This window comes from Apis laboriosa, unplaced genomic scaffold (assembly GCF_014066325.1).
Source record: "Apis laboriosa isolate Shangri-la unplaced genomic scaffold, ASM1406632v1 scaffold35_cov144, whole genome shotgun sequence".
Taxonomy (NCBI): domain Eukaryota; kingdom Metazoa; phylum Arthropoda; class Insecta; order Hymenoptera; family Apidae; genus Apis; species Apis laboriosa.
The window spans coordinates 2,592,869-2,614,973 of record NW_025222966.1 but is presented as its reverse complement, the minus strand read 5'-3'; the positions used below and the strand labels follow the sequence as shown (position 1 = coordinate 2,614,973).

At 18.4% G+C, this 22,105-nt stretch overlaps 2 protein-coding genes across 2 annotated transcripts in view; both read left to right on the top strand.

The window, feature by feature from the left end:
- Window positions 1–12,224: 12,224 nt before the first annotated feature.
- On the top strand, window positions 12,225–14,640 carry LOC122715485 (chymotrypsin-1-like). The gene is made up of 4 exons (XM_043937712.1): window positions 12,225–12,341; window positions 12,983–13,299; window positions 14,078–14,329; window positions 14,468–14,640. Exons 1-4 carry the CDS (start codon window positions 12,290–12,292, stop codon window positions 14,612–14,614), a joined length of 768 nt encoding a protein of 255 aa, XP_043793647.1. The 5' UTR covers window positions 12,225–12,289; the 3' UTR covers window positions 14,615–14,640.
- Window positions 14,641–20,701: 6,061 nt separating this feature from the next.
- Window positions 20,702–22,105, top strand: part of LOC122715401 (protein EFR3 homolog cmp44E) — an 11,838-nt gene continuing 10,434 nt past the window's right edge. The window contains exon 1 of the mRNA XM_043937558.1: window positions 20,702–20,945. Coding sequence (XP_043793493.1) covers window positions 20,864–20,945 — 82 coding nt within the window. The 5' untranslated portion in view covers window positions 20,702–20,863. The remainder of the gene's footprint in view (window positions 20,946–22,105) is intronic.

The window sequence follows — 22,105 nt, the reverse complement described above, 5'->3', positions numbered from 1 at the left end:
GGGATTTCTAATTTAGTTTACTGTTGCGATTACATTAAGATGGATTATACATATAATATCACTTTTAATTTATAATATATATTATAAAATTATTAATAATACTATACAATTTTTCAATAAATATAATACATTTAACAATGAATCATAATTTTATAAAATTTTATAAAATCAATTATACCATAATTTAGAAAATTCAATTTATATAAAGAATTCATAGAATATATAAAATTCATCAATTTATATTCAAGAATTCATATCATCAATTATTAATTTTTATTCAAATATTCTTTTAATTTCAATATATGTAATATTAAAGAGAAAAATAAAAAAAATATAATTAAATATTTAATATAAAAATCAAAGATTAAAAAATAATTGGTTGGAATTAAATTAAAAATTAAAAAATAAAATAAAAAGATTTTTAAATAAAATTATTTCATAAGACCTGAAAATTATTAATTTTATTATTGAATAATTAAAAAATTAATTTTGTCTCATTATATATTCTATCTCATATAACTGTAATGATAACAGAATCATTACATAAACTATTTATTCATAATTTTATAATTAAATTACATCTGTTTTAAAAAGTATTTATACAAAAAGTCGGAATATTCTTTAATATAAAATCAGCAAATAAATTCTATTTTGTGAAACAAACTTAATAAGAAATTCTTCCTGATCTATATATCATATATTCCAATGGTTTAATAATTTTGAAATTGAAAGTTTCCGAAACGTATAATAAAATATTCAAACGATAGGTTTCTAAATTGATTCAGCATCAATTTAATGAAATTCGATACTTCAGAAAGTAGAAATTAATTTAATAAAAAAAAAATTACAAAAAAACAAATTATTTCAAAAAGATAATAAAATGATCTTTTAAGATCATGATATACGATTATAGTGATATTTACAATATCATAATCAAATATTTCAAGAATTATTTTTTAAAAGATGTAATATATTAACAAAGCAAAGCTCCAAGTTATTTATTTCTTTCAATTGAAATTTAATTTTTATAGTCAATTATAAAAAATTTGAACTTGACGAAGTTATTTGACTAAAAAATTATTTTTATTGATAAAATGTTATCAACGGCTTTATCATGTATATTCATTGTAAATATTTTATATAGCATTAAATATACTATTCAGTTGTAAATATATCATATTATAAATATTCAAATATAAATTTTGATAAGTTAGTTATAAATATTATTTCAATTTTCTTAATTGTAATGAAATAGATTTTTCATATCACTTTAACCTTTCTTCATTTAATTATTAATCTTGCAACAAAATTAAAGTAATTAAACCAAGACAGATAATATTTCATTTGATTATAACTGATTGAATTATACAATAAATAAACAAATTAAATAATAAATAAACAATATATAATAATAATTAAACAATAAATAAACACACGTTAACATATTAAATTGTTGATTTTTATTTAATCATTAGTTGTAATAAATTTATTATAATGTATAAATTGATTTACTACTAAATATTTACTAAATATATACTATTTGAGTAAAATCATATATTGTTTAGGTACCATTTTTTTTAAAAAATATAAATCTTAAGCTAATAATTAATAGCAATTGATGTTAATTAAAAATAATAATATAAGATAAAATATTTGTTTTTAATAACCCTTTAATATCTTTCGTCAATCAATGGTACTTTTATTAATCCATATTACATTTATAAGAAAATACGAAACAAATTATATTCATCCAGATTTTATGCGAACATGTTTGAATTATGCTCATTTTTCTCTCTATGTCTTTCTGTTCTATATTTTTAATTCCAATGATTGTGTGAAAATTAATATGCGATAATATTAATATGTACCTATTGATACTTATTATTGGTTCTGCACAATATGATAAATGATACTTTTTGATAATATAAAACTTTTTGATATTTGAAAAATATCAATATATTATTAATTATTTTTATATAATGGATTTTGTTCATTAAATATGCATTAAACACAAATGTTCGATAATGTTGAATTTATACATTTACATTTTATAAAAAAATTTCATTGCGATCAATTATTTGAATAAAACGATTAAATACGATTTTTACATTTATGTTTGAATAAATTTATGCCATTTTACAATGCGATAATTCTAAGCGTTTGATGAAGATTTTATCGTGATATTTTACTTTTCATTTCATTTTATTTTTATTTTCTGATCACTTCCTATCTTATTATCGTCATTAAATTAAAAAGTAAGGAAAGTCAATAATGTGCTTAAAAATTAGCAACTTCAAAAAATTAATAGTACTAAAAAAAGAAAATATTTAAGAATATAATTGCATAAATCATTCTTAACATTTTATATTATTAAGATAGTCCAATAATAAGTTTAATTTTTCTATTTTTTTTTTTTTTTTTTGTATTAGAAAAATAAAGATATTAACTTTAATAACTTCAAATATATACGTATATAAAACATGTCTATAAAAATCCAAGCGAAAACATTAATAATAAAAGACTCACAAATTTTTCTAAAATTTAAATGTACCTAAAATTATTAAAGATATACATATAGTGGAACGTTTATATTCATTCACTTTTATATTCATCATATTTTTTATATTTTTGATAAGAAAATGCTTTGATATTGATCCAAGAACCCATTTGACCAAGAAATAAATTCAATATATTGCTAAAAAATTTTTAAAACAATATTCAATTTTTCATCGATAATTAATTTGAATAAAAATTAAATTTCAAAACCTTATTAATTAAATTTAAAATTTCATAATTTGAGGCTAAGAATCAATTATTTCTTTTCTCGTTAATTTAATAATTTTTTTGATTAATTGATTTCATTAATTCTTATTGAAAAAAATCGATATTTTATATACATATTTCTATATTTATTCTAATTCCTTATTCATTTGTACTTTAGGAAGAGATTAATAACTACAAAGATTTCATTTGTATATATTTAAAATTATATCAAATTAGAATCAATATTAAACAATTTTTTTTAAATAATTTAAAAAAATTATTGCGAAATATTCATTTGACTAATGCTAAAAATTAAATAGCACTTTAATATTTTATATTAAAATTGCAGTTTCTATAATTAAATTAAATAGAATATTATAATAAATTAGGATACCGATTTTATATATCTATTTATTTTATATATCTTTTTTATAATATACAAAATTATATTATATTAAATATATATAATAAAATACATTATATATATTATATTATATATTTTTTCATCTGATAAATTATAACATTATCATATTGAAAATAATCAATTTTTAAAATAAATTTTTATGGTGATTAACTACGCCACTGAAATAAATATTTGAAGTAAATAATAATTATAAAAAGCTATTTATAAAAATAATTAGATCAGTTTATAATAAATAACAAACTTATTTTTATAAAAAAATTGATTTGGAATTTTAACACATGCAACACATATTTTTATATAAATGTTTTTGTTTATGATCTCAATAGTTAATTGTTTATATAATTTGAAGATTTTCGAATGACCTTAGAAGCGAAAGTAAATAATATGTACCGATTAAATTATCACAAATCTTGACTCTCCTGAAAAGATATTATTTATCTATATCCTTCTTCTTTTATTTTTGCTTTTTTTTTCTATGATTTGTCAAATATATCTCGAATAATTATCGAATAATTTTCTATAGTTATAAATATTTATTGCTTTACACACAATGCTGAACAAAAATATTGGCATAGTACTCAATTTCAAAAGCAAATACCTATAATTATTGAAATAATAATTTATATCAATTTATTTTAAATATATTTTTTTTCTTTATTTTTAATACTTTATTTATTTATACACTAAAGCAAACATATATAGATTAAAAAAAAGAGCTTGTAATATTTAAAAATGATTGTAAAATGATTATAAAATCATTTTATATCTGAATAAAAGTATTCGTATATATTCAAAAATTTATTTTTCAAACATTTATTTTTCAAACATTGTAATAAATTGCATAATTTTCTTTTTTAAAACAAATAAATATCGGCTTAATAATTTATAGTTTACTTTCTATCAGTGTAAAAGTTAACTGTCAAACTGTTAAATTGATTAATTTAAAAAAAAATATATTAAAAATGGGGAAAAAAGCAAAAAAAAAAAATTCCTGTATCGCCCGCAAAAAGCCTTACATAAGCCTTACATATAAAAAAAATAAAAAAATTCGAAAATTTTATAAAATTTCGTGATAAAAGTAATGAATTTTAGGACAAAATTCTATTTTCAAATGAAATTATTTTAATATTTTAATTATTTAAATATTTTGTAATTTTTTTTATTTTTATATAAAAATATTTTATTATATTTTATAATTTAATTTATAAGCTAAATGTCAAATAGTGTGGAAAAAATATAATATAGAATTCGATATAAAAAATTTAAAAACTAGTGTAAAGCATAAGATGATGGGATAAATATTGGAAATGTATGTCATTTCGCATGGGAGAATTGGTATTTCTTGACGAGATAATGAATGCTGATGTTTATTAAAAGATAACTTTAAAAAATAAAAAAATTAAAATAGCTTGTAATTTATTGGATTTTTATTTTTAAAAAGGCAACACTCCTGCTCACATGACATATAAAATTCTGCAATGAATCGTATATAATATATTTAATATATTATATATATTAATTATAATTATACATATTATATATATAATATAATTTTATATATATATAATATAATTAATTATAATTATATATATAATATATATAATATAATACATATTAATGCATTTTAAAAATATCTTTCCAAAGTCCTAATTTTAATTCAATAAAAATTTATAACATAAATAGACAAAAATGTTAAAAACTCAATGTTTCTGATAAATTACAATTGAAACAAGCAATATTAAAAAAATTAAAAGAAGTCAAAGAAAAATGGAATAAAATTACTAATGAATTCAACAAAATTTTTATTTTATATAAATAAATAAGATAATAAAAATAAAGATACATGAAAAATAAATCAATATAAATAATTATTTCAATAATTATAAATATATTATATTTGGAATTGCATACTGTATCAATACTTTTGTCCTATATATAAATCGAATTTTAGTTCGACAAATCCTGAAATTTGTCTTTTTTTAATATTAATAATTTGAAATGTTTCATAATGAAGAGTAAAATTCATCATGGATATAATTATGCAAAGTGAGAAAAAATTTTCGTTTTTTCGTTTAATTGAGATTGAGATTATCAATTATATAAGTTTGAAAATTTAAAAATAAAATTTTTACGAAAGATATACATCTTATATTATAAAATATATACAGGATGTCCCAAAAATATTGAAATACTAGTAAACTAGAAATTCCTGAGGTAATTTCAAGCAACATTTTCTTTGCAAAAAATTTCGTTACGGTTTTATTAACGAGTTATTAATAAAAAAACATTAACCAATCACGGAGCGCATAGTCTAATCGAGCTGCGACAATAGCGTTGGCTACGTACCGGCAATCGAGCACGAACAAATCTAAACAACAAATTTCAAAAAAAGTGTGTATTGAATATTAGTTTTTTTTTTTTCGTGATATAATTCGTGATATAATTTTTTATCGATAAAAAAATATTTATCATATTTAATATCCTTCAACTTATATTATTTGTTTAGCGGCATGTAATCAATGCTAATATCGCGACTTGACTAAGCTATTATCTATGATTATAATAGCCGTAACAAAAGTTTTTGCAAAGAAAAATGTTGCTAAAATTAAAAATCTTTATTAAGCAACATTTTTTTTACAAAAGTTTCATTACGAATTTGTTAACGAGTTATTAATAAAAAAAAAACACTGATCACAGTATATTTTATAAATCACAGAATACATAATCTAGTCAAGTCGCAACATTAGCAATGGTTATGTATTGCCGATCGAACACAAACAGCATGCAAATATTATATGTCAAAGAAAATGTATTAAATATAATAAATATTTTTTATCAATAAAAAATTATATCGAATTATATTATAAATAATGTTCACGAACACTTGTTGCTTTATATCAACTTATTCGGAGAAAAAATTTCTCGCATGGAAATTTTTTTCTATTATTATCGATCGTTGATTATTAAGTCTAAACAAAAGATGATGTTATCTGAAAAAATTGCCGTTATTGAGAAAACATTTAATCGATATTTTAATTGTATATTATATTTATAATTGTATATTTTTGACACGTTTTAGCTTAGCTGGAGTGGAATCTGATCCCAAGGAGTAACATATTTAAACACGGCTGACTCAACGGCAATCAACATCATTCAATTCGAAATCTATAATATATGCTGATTATCAGCATATTGGTATCTTTATACACCAAATATCAATTCAATTCGAAAAATTTTTCTTTAACTTAGGAATGATGCGAATCGGGCATCGCAATATTATTGGTTATTGTCATGCCCCAACGAGAAACCGTGATTCTCTTAATTGAACTAGAAAAGGATTTTCTGAAGGCACGAGTTTCACTTGAGATAGAATCTCAATTAACGCTCATTATGAACATGTTATAGTCTAATTGTTGGATAAATAGATAATTTTGTGACTAAACATCATATCATCTGACATGATCACCCACCACATGATATTGTGAGAGATTCAATTCTTATATACACATATTATACTTGTAATTATATGATATAAAATAATAATTCAAGTAATAATAATAATTCAAGTATAATTTATATATAATAATTCAAATATAATTTATTGTTAAGAAAATACATTAACGGCCACAAGTACTAGCTTCTACATACGCAAATATACATCTTAGTTGGAACAACATTCGACATATGTATACATGTATTTAACTTCCATCCACAACCACAATAGCGGGCGCGAACACTGATATTCTATCAAAATATAAATATTCAACATATTTTCTTTCACATGTTGCTTGAATTTGTTCATACTCAATCGCCCGTATGTAGCCAATGCTACCATTGCAGCTCAACTAGATTACATGCTCCGTAATTAGCCAATGTTTTTTGTTAATAACTCGTTAAAGCCATAAGAAAAGTTTTTGCAAAAAAAAAATGTTGCTTGAAATTACCTTAGGAATCTCCAATTAACAAATGTTTTTTCGGATATCTAGTATATATTGTTAAATCTGAAAATGTGATATTTTATAATTATATAAATTATATAAATTATATAAATTATATAAATTTTATAATAATTTTTATTCAAAAATATAAAATTCATATAATATATTGAAATAATATACAATTGAAAAATATATAATAAAAAATATCTTTACCAATTTTTATATTATTTAAAAAGTAGAAAAAAATGTTCTATTATCTTTTCATTCAATAAATTTAAATTTTTTTTTTATAAAATTTTTGTTTTATAATTATATTATCCAATATCACATTATAGACTTATATTTAAAATTTGAAAAAGTTATAAATTCTTATTATGTACGTTTTTGTTATAAATCTTATTATATATAATTTCTAATATATTTAATAAAACAATATCAAATAAATTTATATATATATCTATTTTGAAAGAAGCAAAAATTAATTATTCAATAGTCGAAATAGATTTTTAATAGATTTTTAATAGATATTTAATTCGTACATAATTTTAAATAAATATAATAAATAAATAATGATATGTACAATTTGAATTAATCATATTTTCCGATTAATGAAGATTTTATTATTCTATAAGTTATAAAATATTGAAATAGCTTATGAAATAAAATGAAAATCATATGTCATGAAATATATGTAATGATTACAATAAACACCACAAATATACATAAATTTACAAATGTATATTAAAATTTTTGATTTTTCTTTTTAATTTTAACTAAAAATTTTCAATTGTACAATTTTATAATATTTTCTCTATTCTTATATTCATTAATAAAACAAATATAACTATTTAGCATATACAATTTGAATTAACCATATTTTATTCTTCACAACTATTATTATTAAAAATAATAATAACTATCCATTATTAAAAATAATTTTTAAAAAACTAAATATCTAAATAATTAAATATTTGATTTCTATGATTTTATATACAATTCGAGGATATAATTTTATTTCACTATTTACAAAATCCTTTATGATTAAAACACACATAAATTCATAAAACAATCGGAATTTATTTTCATTAGACTATCATGTTCAAGAACTTCTGATGCAATTCAAGAAAAAGAGAATTCTGATACTTAATGAAATAAACGATTGGATAAGTAATGCGAGAAATTTATCTTAAAAGTTTTTTCTGTTTGTATTTAGACAAATCAAAATAATTTTAGTAGAAATGAATTATAAAACAACAAAATGATTACATTTTGTTTTATTTGTTTACATAATTTTATTTTTATTATTTTTTAAAAATAAATCTATTTCTCATAAGATTTTGAAAATAATATCAAATTTTTTTATTATTTTTTCATGTAAAATTATTTATATATTGATAAAATTTGTTATTTATTTATATCTACTTATTATTTTTAATTATAAAATAATATAATTATTTTCTTGCATAAAAATTTGTAATAAAAATAAATTGAAAAAATAAATGTATCAAATCTTTGAAATAAACTGCAATATCAATATTTACAATTAAATTATATAATATATATAATTAAATATTTACAATTATTAACTATTTAATAATAAATTATCAATACATAGATCATTTTATATATAATACATAGATCATTTTATATATATATATAATTTCATATTATTAATAATTTAAAATAATATTTTCAATTTTCTTTCATATATAATTTATTTTTTTATTAATCATTTCCTAATAAAACATTTTTGCCATATAAATTAAAAAAATTTTGTTTTAATTTCTTATAAACTGTTATATCAAAGAGATAATATAAGATATAAAATATACTTTATTCATCGATCATGAATGAAGTCATTGTAATGATGATATATTCACATTTTGAAGATTATATTAATTATGTTATTTTATTTAATATATATGTCGAATATAATATAATAATGAGAATAAAAAATAATATAATATAAAATTGAAAGATTAATATAATAATATAAAAATATAAAAGATTTAAGCTTGCTTCATCAAAGATAAAAAGATATGTTTCAAATATTTTTCTTTTAAAATTATATAATTTATATTCGAAAATTTCAATAAAAATTATAATAATTATATAATACAACAATGATAATTGTATATTATATAATAATTATTATATAATATAATAATATTATATAATAATATAATAATAAATACGATAATTGAATAATAATAAAAAATTAATTCTATTATAAAATACATTTTCAATAATAACTATAATGCTGAAAAGATTAAATTATATTATTAAAAGAATTATTGAAATTTCATATTTTCATTGGAATTCTATTTTTTTCATAAAACATCATTGTTTGAACTATTCACATAGAAAAATAACCTCTATAATTCTGCATTAATCGTATTATAAAACACAACAGTTCTTAGCGCAATACCATCAGTTCTTGGTATCGCAACAGAGATCCCCTGATATATTCTCTCAGGCATATTCTCCTGGTACGTAAACATTAAATATTATCAACAAAGATGTTTTACTCTATATCGGAGAGTATATAAAAACGACTGAAAAATAACAATACAATGCGATGCAAAGATTTCACGTGCCTTCAAAACATTATAGAACTCGTACACAATACAGATCAATGATTCCGTGACACAATCGTAACGAAAGTGGCAAGTTCTTATCTTCACACATCATCAAACGATATAATCTGTAGATTGTACGTCAACCTCAGTGGGGTGCCTTCGAATCCTAAAGTTCTGCGAATCTGATGAATAATATGATTGGATATTAAACAAATAAACAAGCACCGAATCATGTACCGCAGATGCCAAAGAAGTTTAGATTGAATCATAATCAATTTATTCAAACTCTATTCCATTCATTGATGTTGTTATAATTCGAATAACAATAGATAAATATAAAATAAGAATGATATTGGATAATATTGATAATAAAATATGATATTTGTAAGATATTCGAATCTATAGATTAATACAAAAATTAATTAGTACAAAAATCTCGATTAAAGTTTATTTATAAGCAATTAAATTTTATATCGAATAAAGCGAGATGGAAACAATGAAACGTGTGACGCAGTAATGTGGCAAAGATCCATCTCATTTTACTTTCATTTCGCTTTATTTAATAAAAATTTTAATTGTTTATTATTTAATAAATGGGACTCAAGTAATATTTTTATATATCTACTTTTATATTTACTTTGACATCTAGAATTGACTTTTCATGTCTTACGAATATATTAATATCCTGTATTTCAAATATTAAAATTTTATCAAATATATAAATTTTTCTAGAATGAAAATAGATATATGTATATCTATAAATTAGAGATTATGGATTTCAAATGTACATAATACATAGTTACATATATATATATGTAAATAAGAATATATAGATTATATATAACTATTGTTCCTAAAAGACACATACAAAAAAAAACATGAATAAACTAGTATTGAAATACATATTCATGTATTTCTTATTTTTCATAAGTAAATTTCACAAAATTTAAATTGAAATATCTATAAAACTAATGTTTTTTTTTTGTTATATATAGTAATAAATAATCTAATAGCTATTTTCTGTAAACAATTAATTATATTGATCATTTTCAAAAATATTTAAAAATATATAATTCCGCAACATAATTTTCATATATTCTTTATGAAAAAAATTAATTATTTCAAATTAATTGCTCCTAAAAACAGAATTATTTTTTTAAATTTTAATTTAATTTTTTTAAATAACAAAGAATGTATATAATAAAATATATATAGATTTAAATATTTCATTCTATATAATTAATATTAAAGTAATTAATATTAAATATTAAAGTAAAAATATAAATGCATAGAATAAAGTATCATTGAATATGAAATTAACGGAAATTTATTTTTGATAAATATTTATTATTCTACATTACAATGAAAATATAATATTTTGAAAATGAAAAAAATATAAAAAAATATTAAATACAATAGAAATATATAAAGAAATATATAAAATGGAAAGTAAAAAACAATAAATACATGAAATGCTATTAAATTATTTAATTGTTAATATTGAATATTTTTATAACCATTTGTGATTATATAAGATATTGATTTGAATATTTTTTAATTGTAAAAAAAATTATATCTATACTGAAAATTAAAAAAATATTTATTGTGTTTCATAAAATCTTTTAATTGTATTATAAAAAAATAAAAATATTATATTATGTTAAATATGATAATTTTTAATGTTAAATATGATAATTTTTATTTATCATAAATATAACTGACATTTATATCTTATATATCACTATTCAATATTATTTTAGTATTTATTTTCCAATTTCATTAACGATTTTGTAAAAAAGAAACTTATATTTATATTCATATGACAAATAAAGATAAAAATCAAATGTTTTTTTTTTCATTAAACAATTTCAATTGATTTTTTATTTTTTAAACATTATACATTAATCTTTAGCTTTTACAACGTTATCATTTATTTTTGGAATGAAAAGTACTTCATTTATCTTATTGATTGCCTTATCTTTGTAATTTCTGACGTCATAAAAAATATCAAAAAATAAAAAAAATACTGGAAATTTATCAATTATGATCAATAAAAATTTTTAATAATAATAATAATAAATTAATAATAAAATATATTTTTAAAAAAAATATGTAAATTCCACATTTGTTTTTTAATATTATTTATTTCAAAATAATATATTTGTACCTATTTATATAGATATTATGTTAGAAATTTTATATTTATAAGATATTATTATGCAAATAAAATGAAAAAATATAATTGTATTTACAAAACATTCAAATGATCTTTAAAATTTATAACTCAATCTTCTATTAACATGATAATTTTTCTATATTGAAGATATAATTGATTTGCAAACTATTTAATCACCAGTTATTAAATTCACATCTGACAAAATGAACAAATAAGAAAAATTCATTCAGAAATTTAACGTATTTCATTTATCTACACTTTTCATAAATTGCATACAACTTTTACAGATTGAATCGTCATTATAGATTGTCGTAGATAACGGATAAGTTATCAAGATTATTTTAAAACATTGAAATTCGTATAAAAGAAATTCTTTCATTCATATTGAGTATGTTACTTTCTACTCACTATGGCGCATTTCGCTTTAACTTTTATTTTTATTGTTAATATAATATTCAATGGTAAGTAAATAATAAATATTGAAATTCTAAATATCTGTTCAGAATTTTTTTTAAAATTTTAATTTTTAAAAAAAATTTAATTGCAATATACATCTAATTATATATTATATTAATGAAAAAATTTTTTGACATATATTGTTTTATTAATAATAAAAATAAATTAAAATTATTATACTCTTTTATTTTTTTTTAAATTGAATATTCTCTATATTTTCTTATTATATATAATAATAATTTTATATATATTATTAATTCATTTAAAAATTTAAATTTTATATTTTACATATACCTAATTAGAAAATAAAATTCGGATCAATCTATTAATTAGCTTCTTTCTCACCAATTAATGAAATGAAACATATTGTACAGAGTTTTATTTTGAGCAACTTTATATGTAACTCGATTTTAATTTTCTCGATATTATATATATAGAATATTAAATATTATACTGTGCAAAAAACATTTGGTATTATATACTATTGAATTTTGTTTGAACGTATAGAAATATATATAAAAAATATATAGAAAAAGTTATTAAAAATCTTATTCTCTATAATATATTTCAAAATTATCGAAATCAGTAAAAAATGCGCTTTTTTACATAATTATCGAAATTTAAATCTATTATTTTATTTGTGCAGGTATATTCGCAGAGAATTTGGAAAAAATCGTCGGTGGTACCAATGCTTCTCCCGGTCAATTTCCTTATCAAGTATCACTTAGAAAATCTGGGCGCCATTTTTGTGGTGGTACTTTGATTACCGAAAGACACGTTGTCACTGCTGCTCACTGCATCCATGGTATTGTATCTGCACCATATAATGATTTCATTATTGTGACTGGTACAATCAGCAATATAAATGGAGGTCAAAGTTATCGTGTTGCTAAAACCACTATCAATCCCGATTTCAAACCTAGCTCTTCTGAATCTTACAGAAATGACATTGCTATAGTTACGGTAAATATATATATTTATTATAGTTTTGTGAAATAAAATAATATCTTATATAATAATCAATAATATTTTATATTTTATATTTATTGATTAAAAATTAAACAGATATTAAATTTGATATCATTTTAATGATATTGAATATTATGGCATCAAAAATATTTATTGATAAATAAAAATGTAAAAGTTAATCATAAAATAACTCTATCGATTATTAAAGTTTTTTAAACTTTTTCAAATATTTTTATGTATAGATAAAATAAAATTTTAAGATCAAAATTAAAAAAATTTAAATAAATTAATAATTAAATATTTAAAATACAATAAAAATTTTGATTATGAAAATAATACATTATGTTGTAAATATAAATATACTTTAAACACAGATCTTAAATTAATAATATAATTTTTTATGTTTTAATTCTATTAAAATGAATTATATATAAAAAATTTAGAGAAAATATTTTTAAATATAAGTCGATTCAAGAAATATTAATATTATAACTATCTTTTTTAAACATTCAAGTTTCGAATTATAATTATATTTCAAACTTGCCATTTTTGTTTTTTATATATATTTATTTCATTTATATTTTTATTGAGACTACATCAATTTTCATCAGTGGTTATTAATCTTATTCTTTTTCTTTTACATAAAATATATTAATAATAAATTTCATAAAACATAACGTGTTTATAACAAAGAAAAAATTTTCAACAAAAATTATTTTTTTTAATATTAAAATATTAATAATTAATAATTTTTCTTTAATTTTTTTTGTAGCTTACTAATATAGTCAAATCAAATACATACCAAAAACCAATTTCTCCAGCTTCTTCCGATCCACCAGTTGGTGCAACATTAATAATGTCTGGTTGGGGACGTACCAGTACAAATGGAAATCTTCCTGAAATTCTTCAAACAACAAATGTTTATCTTATGAGCAATGAAGAATGTCAGAAACGTATTCCAAATTACCATATCTACAATGGACAATTGTGTACTTTTAAAAAAAAAGGTGTTGGTATCTGCATGGTGAGTAACAATTTAAATTTATGTTCTTGAAACTAATATCAATATTATTTTAACACATATCAATTTTAATTTGAAAACTTGATTATAATAATTGTCTTTCAAATTTATCTTGAAAAACATTTTTCTTTTTTTTTATAGGGTGACAGTGGAGGTCCTCTTGTCTATAATGGTCAACTTATAGGTATCGCTTCCTGGGTCATTCCATGTGCTCAAGGATATCCTGATGCTTATACTCGTGTTACTCAATATAGAAGCTTTATCAACCAAGTTGTATTTAACATATAAATTAAATTAAATAATAATTAGTGTAACAATTTAGTTTTTTGTTATATAAATAAAGGAATTTATATTATATACAAATAATTATTATATACAAATATATTATATACAAATATATTATATATTATATACAAATAATTAATTTAATATATTTAAATAATTCAAATGAAAAATTATGATGAAAATTATTAAATAAAATAGAGAAAAAGAAAGATTAAAAAATACTTTTCAAAAATGTCTTATGAGTTTTTTATGCTTTTTTAAAGATTGAGATGAATATAATTTATTTAAAATATGATGTAAATAGGAAGTTGCTATATTATCAAATATTGATAATATAATATCATATAATATTATTTTAGACAAAGTCAACATAGTATATATGATTTCAATGTTTCTAATGCAATTTATCCAAATTTTACATACCCATATAAAATATCTCCTATTTAATAATATAGAAAAAAAAGGTCAACACATTTCTTTACAAATTTTATTTGCTTATATGAAAAATGATAGATATGAAAAAACAGATTAACAAAATTTTGTGTTTGAAAATGGAATAGTTTATATTACGTATTATCATATGCTAATTTGAATTTGATATAAAAGTTGTTTACAGTTGTCACATTACATTTAGGTGGTAAATGTTATAAAAATTATTAATTTTTGTATTTATATTCATAATCATTATATAATATCATTCTTCACGATGAATCAAATTTGATTTTTCATCAAAATTCTTTTTTGAAATATACTCTTTTTTAATGCATATAATTAAAAACTTATTAAAAAATAGTTTTCCTTGATATCTAAAAAAATACAAATTTTCATTTTATAAATTTCCAAAAAGAAATTATTGCATTTTTAAGCAAAATTTCATTAATTTATTTTTTCATATATGCTATCATTTTATCATACTTATTTTATAAATCAATAAAATTTGTAAAAAAATATATTAACAGTTGAATTTTTCTGCTTTTTTATTAAATAAGAAATATTTATATGAATATATATATAAAATTTTGATAAATTGCATTAAAAATTATAGGATATACTTATTATTTTGTCCAGGATTGTATTTTCATTTTAAATTTAATATTGATTAGTGAAAGATGACATCATCAACACTGCTCCATTGTCCTTGCCGTCTTTGGTATCGCAAGACGTGGGTCAGCCAAGTAGATTCACTCGTTTGCAAAATCCAATATGGAACTTCTACTCAATATCATTGATTCATACGATGCTGTAATATTATCGATTGGTACATAATACGTCAAAATGTTTAATCAAACTAAATTGTAATTTTTATATATAATATATAAATTTATTGATTAATTTTTTCTTTATAGTTTAAGTAAAAAAAGTAAATATATTGTATTATTATTTTTTAATTAATAAAAATTTCATTATAAAATTTAACAATTCAAGATATATATTATTTTCATGGTAAATTTTGATACATTGATGATCGTAAATATTAAATGAAGAGAATAAGCAAATTATTAACAAAAGATAATTTATAGCAAAAATTATTAATTATAACAATATAAATAAAATATAAATAAATAAATTAAAAATTTAACGCAAAGTTAAAAGTTTGACAGTTTCCCAATTCGCAAAAGAAGATTATGAAATTTTGGAAATATGAGCAGAATAAATAAATAATATTTAAAATTTTTTGCGGATAAATAACATATAACATATACAATTTTTTTTTATTCATTTAAAATCCTTAAAATATTAAAAATAAAAAATTTGAACTTTTAAAGATTTAATTATTTTTCAATTTTCTAATTATATATAAATAATTAATATAATTAATGAAGTTATACTTGATAAAAATTTATCAATATCTAAACTATTATTATATATTTATACTGTTATTATATATATTATATATTTTCGTAAAAAAAATTGTACAATAATCAGTCTAAACTTATTATTAATATTATTATTTTAAAAAATAAAATCTCTATTTTCACAATTTCATTTCTATCAAAGATATTTTTATTTTCATTCTTCTCAAAATTTAAAAAATTCAATCATACTGTGAAGATACTAAAAAAATTTTTTTAACTTTTTTAACTTTTTAATCCATTATAGATTTATTATACGATTTTCTTTTACTAAATTATTAAATTATTTAAATATATATAAAAAATAATAAAAATTTAAGTTTACTTAATTCTGATATTCAAAATTAAAGTTAATAATTTGGCGAAAAAAATCATACAATTAATTATTGTATAATTTTTTTTTATGAAATTATAACAGCTTAAATATCGATAATTTTTAATTGAATATAGACTTATTTATGCTCTTCGCTGTAAGTAAAAACAAAAATCATATAAAAAAAAAAGAAATCATATATACATCTTTTCATATTAAATTTTAAAATCTTATCTTTCTAATTTTTCTTATATTATTATTTTTTGAATATAAAATGCAAATAACAATGTTTTTCTATAATTTCAGATATCAGAGATTTTATTCTCTCTTAAAAACAGACATAATAAACTAATCGATAGCAATTATCAAACGTTACACTTCCAATGCAATATGAAAGCTTCTGTTTTATTATTACTATCATACCAATATAATCACCATTATTATATTTATCTAAAAATTATTATTTTCTTATTTATCTTATACAATATCGCTTAATAACATTTTCTATAATTTATTTTGTAACAATATATATGTATTTTATAATAATTTACGCGAGTTAAAACTGATCGCTATATCTAACTATAATTTTTATCATTGCGATATTATTATATATCTGATTTCATTTTTTTTTAATTAAAGAAAAAATAAAGAAAAATATATAATGTAATGTGTAATGCATGTAATGTATAACGCGATTTATAAAAATAATCAAATTCAAAATATCGCGTTGGATCGAATGAATTCGAAACTTGAAATGAAATCAATATTAAGAAGTATTGAATTTGAAAAATATTATTTTTATTATTTTTGAAATATTAATGGTAAATTTTTATACATGATAATTTTTGATAATGACCTTCAAATATAAGCAGTTTTAATAATAAACTAAACGTAACCATTTTTATTATTAATTTATAATTATAAAATAAATTCTGAAAATAATTAATAATAATAATTAATAAGAATTAATTATTTTTATCAATTTAAAACATAAAAAAATTTAAATCATTAAAATATAAATAATTCAAAAAAATATTTTTTTTTCAACATATAAGTTTGTATAAAAATTAAGAAAAAATTAAGAAAAAGTTAGAAAATTTGATATTTATCCAGTTTCTGTCCGTATATATTATTCATCTTCAAAATCATAAATGAAATCTATAAATTGACTATTCAATTACATTTTTATAATTTATATTTTATAATATAATTTATAATATTTTTATAATATATTAAATCACTATTATTTTATCAATTATCATCATAATATTTTTTCAAGCTTGTGTGTTAGATAATTTTTTATGTTTTTAACTTTTAATTTTTGATATATTAATTTCATTAATTTATATTAATGCAATGTTTTTTCTTCTTTTTCCACGTATGTTTCGAATTCATGTAACAATTTTTTTCATCTTTTTAATCTTTCAGGATTTTTCCGTTAATGTTCTAGAAATAGAATGTTTAATATAAATGTAAATTTTAATAAATTGAACTTAAAATACCAAATAGATAGATTTTAAATATTTCTTGGTTTTATCTTCTCTCAGTCAATATTCAAGTTCCATAATGAATCACAAATCTAATAATATCATTAAATACATGTACTATGCACTCTTGAATTATACAATAATGAACAACAACATTTTATATAAAATCAAATATGAATTTTTGATACAATAAAATCAGAAAGAAGATACAATAAATATTTTAATATTTTTTAAAAATGAATATGGTAAATTTTAATACTTCTTATATATATCATGCGATGGTTTATTTATTATTTCTACCATGCGAGTTAATTTACATCAATATATGTTATGTAGATTAGGACTAATCATATACTTAATGTTGCATTTAATATAGTAAAATTATAAAATCAAAATTAGTCAAATATTTAAAATTTACAATTTTTAAACGATTTACAAATTATAAATAAATTTGTAAATCAAAAAAAATGAAAAATGCAATTAAAATATAAAAATAGATTATTATATATGGATGTTCTTTTTATTTTTACATTCAAATATATTTATATGTATAACTTGATTTACAATTAATAGATATATAGATATATATTTTAATTTTATTGCTATTACACCATCATATAAATTTTTATGAACCATTGTGATGTATATATACATTTTATGAATTCAAAATTTATTGTTCAAAAATTTTTAGACAATAAGCATACAAATATATGAATTGTCTGTTTTATTATATTATTAATATTATACATTATAGATAATAAAATAATTATATTATAATTATATTATATTATATAATATAATATATATAATATATAATAATTATATTGAATGATATCTGTTATATATTAGAAAAGTGAAATAATATAAAATTTGCAATTACTGCAATTATTAAATTATTAAAATATAAAAAAAGACATTATTACTTATATTTTTTATAATTCCATAACTGAATTTTCAAAACGTTAACTTCCAATTTGATATGATTTTTGCGATTTTATTCATTTTCTCTAAAATCATTATTTTTTTTTAAACTTAAACTGTTACATTTTTAAACAAGTATATGGCATGATATATTATAATCTTTATTTCTTATAAGCAATTAAAATATTAAAAATATAATGAAAAAGAGATAAATTCATATGTAGAAACTTTAGAAAAATTAAATTACTTATAAAATTATTGATTCAATTTAATATTAAAAAGAAATATTAATTGAAGAAATGTATATTTTTGCAGAATAATTAGTAATTATTAAATTGATAATGATGTTTTTCTTTCCGATTTCGGTCGTCGCTATTTTATAAAAATTCTCAACTTTTTCATCAAAAATTAATAATAAAAAATTTAAAATATATATAAATAATATATATATATATATAAAATAAATAATATATATAATAATATATATATATAAAATATATATTTAAGATATAATAGCAATTATAAACAATTCAGAATCTTGTAATAAAAAGTAAACAGATCTATTTCTAATATTATTAGTTATAATAAATTAATTATAGCTAAGTATATAAATAATAATTATTTTTAAGTTATAATAATTTATAAAGTATTTGATTTACAAAAAGACTTATTTATTTACTTACTACAAATTTATTTACTTATTTACTTACTTGTTTAAAAAAGAGAAATAATTAAAAAAATAATTATATATTTTCATAATTAATAATTATTAATAATTAAATCGATAATTATTAAAATAATAAATTTTTACATGAATTTTTGGCAAATTTTTCAAATTTAAAATTACTCATATAATTTTAAACTCATATTAAAAAAATAGTTATTTTTTATTAGTAAACAATAAAAAAACATAATTTATTAACGAAATTTATTATATTATTTATAGAAAGTTTTCCATTAAATGCAAAAGAAATGCAGAATCATAACTGCATTCTTGTTATACAAAAAAAATTTAAGATTTGCAATAAATCGCTTTTTATTTATCGACATTTACATCTAATTTACACACGATATAAAATTATTATTCTCTATTACGCATAATAATTCAGAAATCGAAATGGATTTGTCTCTTTCTTGCTATAACGTCTTCAATTATATTCTTAGAAATTTAATGTTATCAAGTAATATTTATTATTAATTTTATTTAATATTAAATGTTAAAAATGAACGAAAACTTGACAACAAATTAAATTCATCCTCAATTTCTATATTTGGCTCATCGTGATAACTATTCTATCCTCTTTTAGCATTGATTTATGCGGACTGCGACCCTGACGAGGATATGCTTTGTTAGCAGAACGGGGTTATTCCTCTCCCTTACCCTTGCTTCACATTGACAACCCTTTGCACAGGCGCGTGTGACGTAGTCAGAGAAAGTATTGCCAAGGGTAGCCTCATACGCGAAATGCAGGTTAGTGGGACATAGATGTCGCGATGCCGAGCATCAGTAATTAATCGCTCGATTTCTCATAGTTGATAACTTCGTTTAATAAACTTATATATATAAGAAATTAAGAAGATAATAATGATAATAATGAAGTTAATGTGATAAAATAATTTGAAAAAGAAATAAATGTTTCGATGAAATCACTAATGGGATACAGGGTAACTAAAAGACATGGCTATGATCCGATGCTGTCTTGAAACGGAAATACCTGACGTTTTCGAAACACTCGTACGGAAGTGCACTGACCCAGGTTGTGAGTACTATGAACTTAAATCCCTTTGTACTATGATAAAATATGTACTTTTTTTCCAAACTTAATTTACTTGAAGACGAAATCTTAAATAAAAGAATTTTATTTTATATACCTAAAAGTAATTAGTTTAGAAAATATTTTAATGTGAATTATATAAAACTCATTGTATGAAAGATAAGAAAAACATAAATAGATAAATATCATTTTATCTAATCTTTCTTATACAATAAATTTTAAATTTATAAACATATATAAAATATAATATTTCTTTTTATAGAGAATTTGATGTTGATTCAAAGAATTTATTAAAAAACATATGATTTCACTTAAAAGAATAAAATTAATATATTTTTTACGCATCTATCTAAAAAAACAATAACAGAATATGCATCTCTCAAAATGCATCTCTCTAATTTTCATTTAAACATTTCTTGAATAATATTAATAACAAAAATGAAAGCGATAATTTCAAGTGATATGTATAAAATTTATATAAAATATTATTAATAAATATTATTTATATTAATTTATATTAACCATCAATAAATCGAATAAACATATATTTTTTTTTACTATAATCAAATTATTTATACAATTATTTTATTCTTGGAAAACAATATTTTATAATTATAATTCTAAGAAAAAAAAATATAAGTGCAAATGCGTTAAATATATTTAACAATATTGTGAATTATAATAAGAATCAACAAAAGCGCGCTATTAACTTTTTATCATTTATTTGTTATAGATTTTACTCGTTTAGTGATAATTAAAAATTTTATGAAGTAAATTAATTATCTTAAAATTATATAAATTATATATAATGTAATATTTAATAGAATATAATATTACATAATACGACTTTTTGATAATAAAATATTTTTGATATATTTATAAGATATATTTATAAGACAATTAGTTATGTTTTTTTTTAACGCTTAAAGATCTTCTATTTTATTTTTATTGAATATTATTATTGAGTTAATTAATAATTCAATAATATAATATAATAAATTTATTATTAATATAATAAAAATCCATTTATATAAACCCATCGAAGGGCAAACACTAAGTTGTTCATATAATAGCCAGTTAGGCTTTTTCATCCAATTGAAAATTATAAATTCATATTCAAGGATTTTACGAAATATTTTCTCTAA

Excerpts from the sequence above, each read along its gene's own strand:
- LOC122715485 (XM_043937712.1), top strand. The coding sequence starts at position 12,290 with ATGGCGCATTTCGCTTTAACTTTTATTTTTATTGTTAATATAATATTC. Across the intron at positions 12,342-12,982 it reads TGTTAATATAATATTCAATG|GTATATTCGCAGAGAATTTG; the intron begins GTAAGTAAATAA and ends TTATTTGTGCAG. Across the intron at positions 13,300-14,077 it reads ATGACATTGCTATAGTTACG|CTTACTAATATAGTCAAATC; the intron begins GTAAATATATAT and ends TTTTTTTTGTAG.